At 37.5% G+C, this 6,940-nt stretch overlaps 1 protein-coding gene across 1 annotated transcript in view; it reads right to left on the minus strand.

The window, feature by feature from the left end:
* Positions 1 to 6,117, minus strand: part of LOC106867695 (N-acetylglucosamine-1-phosphotransferase subunits alpha/beta) — a 50,480-nt gene extending 44,363 nt beyond the window's left edge. The window contains exon 1 of the mRNA XM_014912649.2: positions 5,803 to 6,117. Within this exon, the coding sequence (XP_014768135.2) occupies positions 5,803 to 5,964 (162 nt within the window). The 5' untranslated portion in view covers positions 5,965 to 6,117. The remainder of the gene's footprint in view (positions 1 to 5,802) is intronic.
* Between the last annotated feature and the right edge of the window lie 823 nt (positions 6,118 to 6,940).

The raw sequence follows: 6,940 nt of genomic DNA on the forward strand, positions 1-6,940 counted from the left end.
GTGTGTTTACGTCCCCGTAACTTAGCGGTTCGGCAAAAGAGACCGATAGAATAAGTACTAGGCTTCCAAAGAATAAGTGCTGGGGTCGATTTGCTCGACTAAAGGCAGTGCTCCAGCATGGCCAGTCAAAACACTGAAACAAGTAAAAGAGTAATTACAGGCAGAAGTAAGATGACCAATACTCAGGTGAAACTGCAAATTTTATGAAGTGTATTCCAGAAGTTTTGAGCCTTTTTGTTTAGGAGAGTTAGTTGACTGTCCTAGATTATTATCATTACTATACATCTAATAAGCTGACATACTGACCGACTTTGTTTTATTCTACATTAAACACAGTCTAGTAAACATTGCTTGTCATAGCCGACTTGTTTGCAGAATATACTAAACTGGACAAAAATGCTACAGAAACTTATGAAATGTTCCAGATTGTTCATGGATTAATTTGTATAGGCTGAGCATCTGTTTTGCACTGGCATAAGAGGTTTAAAGACAGTAAACAGGAGGTGAGAGAGTGACAGAATATCAGAGCTGGTTGAGAAAATTCAAAATTTTCTGGATGAAGACCATCATGTGTCTAGAAAGACAATAAGCATACAATCTGGAGTTGGTATGACAACTGTACACAGCATTATTCATGAAGATCTGAATGTATGCAAAATCTACGCAAAGTTTGTTCCCAGGGTGCTCAATGATGTTGTTGTTGTTGGCACTCCGTCGCTTACGACGATGAGGGTTCCAGTTGATTCAATCAACGGAACAGCCTGTTCGTGAAATTAATGTGCAAGTGGCTGAGCACTCCACAGACACGTGTACCCTTAACGTAGTTCTCGGGGATATTCAGCGTGACACAGTGTGACAAGGCTGACCCTTTGAATTACAGGCACAACAGAAACAGGAAGTAAGAGTGAGAGAAAGTTGTGGTGAAAGAGTACAGCAGGGTTCGCCACCATCCCCTGCTGGAACCTCGTGGAGCTTTTAGGTGTTTTTGCTCAATAAACACTCACAACGCCCGGTCTGGGAATCGAAATCGCGATCCTATGACCGAGAGTCCACTGCCCTAACCACTGGGCCATTGCACCTCCACGCTCAATGATAAACAGAAGGGAAGATGCATTGGTGATAGCAGGGCAATGGTTGAGTTCATTACCTTCAGTCCAAGAGCGTTTGAGTCTGGTGAAGAAAGTCTTATGGTGATGGAAGAGTGAGAATGTGTGCAAACCTAACCAGTTGAAAGCTACAACTTTTGGCTGTCACCTATGCTCCAAACCATGTAAATCTGCAGCAATACTAAATAGTCATTAGTCATCTGAGAGGTCATAGGTGGAAAGCCAGAAATACCAATGACAAGGAAACATAAAAAGATGGTAATCATCTATGAAGATGGAGCAATCACTATGTGTTTGTGTGTGTGTAAATGTTTTATATATATATATATATATATATATATATACATGCACATTTGGTAAGACCAAAACATGAGTATATATACTGTTTTAATTTTAATCAGCAGACATTAGAAAATGAGTCATTGGCCAAAATTTGTTAAGTGCCAAGCACGAAACTCTAAACTCTTAAGTCTAGAGCTGTTGAGGTCATGACAACACCTCTAATGTTGGTACCAAAATAAACTGCATCCAGTACACACTGTAAAGAAGTTGGTTACAGAAAGAGCTTCTAGTCATAGAAATTAAGCCAAAATGAAACTCAATCAATCTGTCTATCTGTATGCACAGAGAGAGAAATGTGTGAGAATGTTGTTGTTTCTAATCTAATCCAACAGTTTTGAGGAGGTGGGGATAGATGATGACATCAATCCTAATCTTAGGCTGTCATGTTAGTTTATTGAGCCCAGAGGTAAGACAAGTAAAGAGGACTTTGGCAGGATCTGAACTATTATTGAAAAGAATTGGAACAAGTAGCTTAACCCTTTTGTTACCATATTTTTTTTTGAGATACTGTGTTTCTTTCAATTAATTTTAAATATAACGAAGAATTTAGTAAAATAACTTAGTTATCATTAGGCTAGTGTTAGGAACATAAATTGTGATTAAGGTTTGATGGAAGATTTGAATTCAAAACTTATGAAAACAAGATATTGATGGGAGAAGACCTATCTACCTGTTCAGGTATGGTGAAATGGATGTTCTCTATCACTCCTATCATTTTCTCTTCTATCACACATTCATCTTTTCATTTACCTATCTTCAAACCCAACAAGCATTACATCTTTAGCACTCTAGCCTTTGTAATTCATGCTTCTAGTGCTCATCTCGAAATCACACTGCTTTTCTCACTCTCATTGTAATATGTAGCCAGTGACACTCAGGATAGCAGAATGTATGTGCTTGAGATTAAGGATGATAGGGTGTAAGTGTGCAAACATGAACATATAAATGTTGTGAACATCATTATTTTAAACTTTGCAGTTCAAATGCAAAAACTGCTTCAACTTCCGCCTGATATGCTTCGTCAGAAATCAACAAATGTTTTGTTTGCTGATTCCTATATACAGACAGAAGTTTTCAGCTCACACCAGTTGACTGATGAGTTGTTTGCCACTGAGGAAACAAATAAAATTGAAACATTAGTATCTGAAAGTCTGTTGGCATTATTTGAAACAGGTGGTTTTAATGCAAAATCTTGAAGAAGTTCCCCAAGGCTAAATCCCATAATGAATGTTGTTCCACGTTTGTATGTACATAAATGTATTATAAATTATGTACACATTGTTGTTTTGATCTGCTGTTTGAAGTGTAATTTCCATGTTGGCATGGGTTAGATGGGCTATTTTTGACCCCTATATGGTTCAAAGAACTCTAGAGTGCAAGTTTAATTTCTGGCTTGGTTTCTATCATGGAATTCTTTTCCTAATGCCAACCACTTCACAGAGTGTATTGCACCAGCAATAGCAAGACTATTGTCTTTGATAAATTAAAATGTATTCTCAGCAGAGCTAACTGTGAGCATTTTATTGTAGTACCAGCACTTGAAATGGATAGGGGTGAGTGACATATAGCAAGAAGATATATGCTGAGAGTGTATGGTGAATGGTGAAACCAAATAGCCAGTGGGGGGCACAGGTAGAGGGACTGACATATATGAAGGTCTGATGAGGTCCTTTAACCTTTTAGCATTTAAACAGGCCATAACCAGCCAAAATATTCTACCTGCTTCATGTTCAAACAGGCCAAATCTCATCTCTCACATTTACCCTACAATATTATTCCAAAATTAAACAACCACATCATTGAAATCTCAAAGCTACAAGGTAATGCATAGCTAATTTTTATCACTGTGAACAAATAAGCATTAGATTTGATAGAGAAATCTGAATGCTAAAGGGTCAAGTATTTCAACCGAAGAAGGCAAGAAAGCTAGGGTGATAAAGATAAGAGAAGAAAGAGTGAGATGGCACAGTGGCATACCTGGTTATACTGGAAGCAATGTATGATAAGCCAGAGGTTTAGTGCTGCCCTTTGTCACATCCGTAACAGTGAAGTGAGAGTGAGAAAAAGTGATTTAGACATAAACAATGGGGACACAAGTGCTAGAGGGATCAGTGATAAAGACAGGTGAGCGATAAGAGAGAAGTGTGATAAGAAAGGCGATAGATAGATGTGTTAGAAGGATAAGAGGCTATCCACATGCAAATGTTCATACATACACACGTATATATATGTATGTATGTATACCTAAGGATATAGAATCATCTATCTGTCTACACACACACAGAAACGCATATATTTACACATATTTTAACATCTGTTTTCACCATACTTCAACAAGCAAAGAAATGTTCTGCACAGGAGACTGAAGTGAAGAGAAAGTGTATGGTTCGATCAGTACAACCGGTGGTGGTGGTGGGGATGAGAGATAGAGGACAGTGAATGATGATATGATTATGCATAGGGGAGCGGAAACAATAGGTAGATGTGAGGAGGGGTGAGGCTACGAGGTGAGGGGGCAGCGAAGGTAAGTTTAGCAGGGTACAAAAATAAATATCACAGCTTTTAAGTACTACCCTTGTATCGAGGTACGTTTTGTCATGGGTAGACGGGTCGCTTGTAGCAATACATATTATTAATCAGTAGACTTTTGTCATCACTCACTCTTTCTCTCACACACAAACACACGCATATATATATGACAATCTTTCGGTAATATAAGACAACGTTATTCATCCACGCAACGTTTCCTCATGAAAGATAAAAGAAGCTAGACTGATAAAGAGGGGGAATGACGTCATCTACTAATACCGAAAGACCGCGTGTAGTGTGCGTGTGTATGTATATATATATATATATATGAGAGAGAGATTCTCGGGTACTACTAAAGCAGCGCGTCCGCGCTAGCTAGTCGTGAGTGGTCGATTCTAACCCTAACCCTAACCCTGTCCCTAACCCGCGTGTGCAAATGAATACGTGTTTAGGGTTAGGGTTAGGGTTAGGATCGACCACTCACGACTAGCTAGCGTGGACGCGCGACAGCGCGTTCGGGACCGTGCTGCTTTAGTAGTACCGATTCTCGTGTATATATGATTTAAAGGAAAAGTATCTAATTAACAAAAGCAAACAATATGAAAATAGAAGGAAAAAACAAAACAAAAAGGAAACGTATATAAACAATGAAAGTAGAGGAATGTACAATCAATCAATCAATCAATCTACCTATCGGTACGCATGAAGTGAGAAATTTTTTTGAGTGTAATTATCTCCAATCTAATCCAAGTTTTGAGGGGAGGGGATATACGATGACAAGACCCAAATCTTTGATTGTTACGTTAGTTTACTGGCATTCCCGAACATGTGCTTCCCCACCATCCGACTTTGCAACCTCATAACTTCCAGAGAAATGGATGTAGATAATTTTTAATGAAATTTTCAACAAATACGCTTCTGGTGGAGTACATTCCTATTACATCGGAATTTGTTGTGAGAAACTTTTTTCTGTGGGCGGGAAAGGGGAGCTTTGGAAAATTCACACGAATCAGCTTTGTTTCCTCATAACTATCAGAAAAATGGGTGTTTTGATGAATTTTTTTGACAAATACTATCAAAGTGTGTAAATTATATCGGAATATGATGTGAAAAGAAAAATAGTGAGACACACACATCACAATATTTTTCGAAATTTCAAGTTTCAATTTGTAGATATATGTACTGTGTATTAGTATATTTGTATACGAGCCCACCAGTTTATTTTTCATCTCCGTATTTCTCTACATATTTCACTAAAAAAATTCTGAAAAAAGTGAAAATTGAAGAATTTGGGGTGGGGTGGGGTTAAATAAAAAAATAAAAAAATTTTTTTTTTTTTTTCCAGAATCAGGTTCTCCGTACTCGAAAATGGGGGTTTCTGTAATAAAAACAAAAAAACAAAGAGGGTGCGATCCATTCTTTTACGTCTGTCAAATGCTAGTTTTACTGAGCCCGCTTGTAAGACAAATACAGAGAACTAGGAATGAAAAGAACATGTAACTCAGGGTTTTTTCTTTTTTCCTTTCTTTTTCGACATTTTAACGATTCTCCCAGTTCAAAAATTGTCACCCAGAAAATACACACCCTCCGAAAAGATAAGTACTCTTATCATTAGATTAAAGGGAAAAAAATCTTTTGTTTTGTTTTAATCGGACGAACACACACACACACACACAATATCGATACATTTTTTTTTCTTTTGTAAATCAATTAATTACAGATAAAGATCATTAATCACCGGAGTGTTTACAATATCAGAGGAACACGATTATCAACAATACAATATATATACGAATGAATTCATGTGTAAATAATAACGACTTGCCTCTCCGAAATGGAAAGCTGATATGATGATTAAGACGAAGCCGAAGAAGAACAACGTTGTACCATATTTATAAGAGAGGATCGTGTAGGCTTGTCGCTGGATGAACTTGCAGAAAGTTCTCATTTTTGTCAAGTAAGCGTTGTAGTTTTTCTCAAGAAACATGAAACAAGTTGTGCGAGAACACCCCTCCAGGTACTTCTAAATCCATAATTGTCTTCAAAACGTGGCGCTGTTTTCCGAGATATGGATTGTTTGAGTCACATGATAAGAATTTAACTTCCGTCGTGTGCAAAACCGGACTTAAAACGGTGATCAATTAAAAAGCTTACTGCTTTAAATTATTACCATCCAATAAACGTGAGCATGTAAAGGTGTGTTTCTTTTGGTATGTAGGCGTGTCTAGAAGGATTTACGTGTTTAACTAAGTGTGTGTATATATGTCTATGCGCACGCGCGCATGTGTATAGATAAAGGTATGTGCAAAATTATAGCCTTTCTGCTTTTTACTAGCCTATATGTGTGTGTGTGTGGGGGGGGGGGGGGGTACGTGTATGGCTGCGTATTATGTATGTATGTATATCCCTATTTATTTACCTTCCTCTCTCTCTCTCTCTCACACACATATATATATATATATACAGAGAGAGAGAGAGATATCCATCCACCCAGATAGATAGATAGATAGATCCATCCATTCATACATATCAGTATTGCCAACTTAAAATCAAAATTTTATGCTAAATTTTAGTAGAAAAAATACCCCCCCCCAAAAAAAAAATGTGAATGTAATTTATGTATGTTAACAAATTAGCACGGATATCACTCCAAAAGCACAGCCATGGTCACAACCATGGCTGTGCTTTTGTGAACTTATTTTTCCCGAGACACCCCCGGATAGTGGTAAAAATAGCTTTTCAACCATAACTTTTACATCAGTGAAATCCATAAGTTCCTAACATGAGTTAAGTCCTCTGTCTTATAGATTAATTCACCTTACTACAATGCCTCCGAAAAAATTAGATTTGCACTACCTAAGCAATCTCGGCGTAGGAAAAGAAAAAGAGCTGAAGAGACTGACTATGAGCAGACTCATTAGTAAAATATAACTTTTGGGGCCGAAATATGGCTATAAAAGCTT

This window comes from Octopus bimaculoides, chromosome 7 (assembly GCF_001194135.2).
Source record: "Octopus bimaculoides isolate UCB-OBI-ISO-001 chromosome 7, ASM119413v2, whole genome shotgun sequence".
Classification (NCBI taxonomy): Eukaryota; Metazoa; Mollusca; class Cephalopoda; order Octopoda; family Octopodidae; genus Octopus; species Octopus bimaculoides.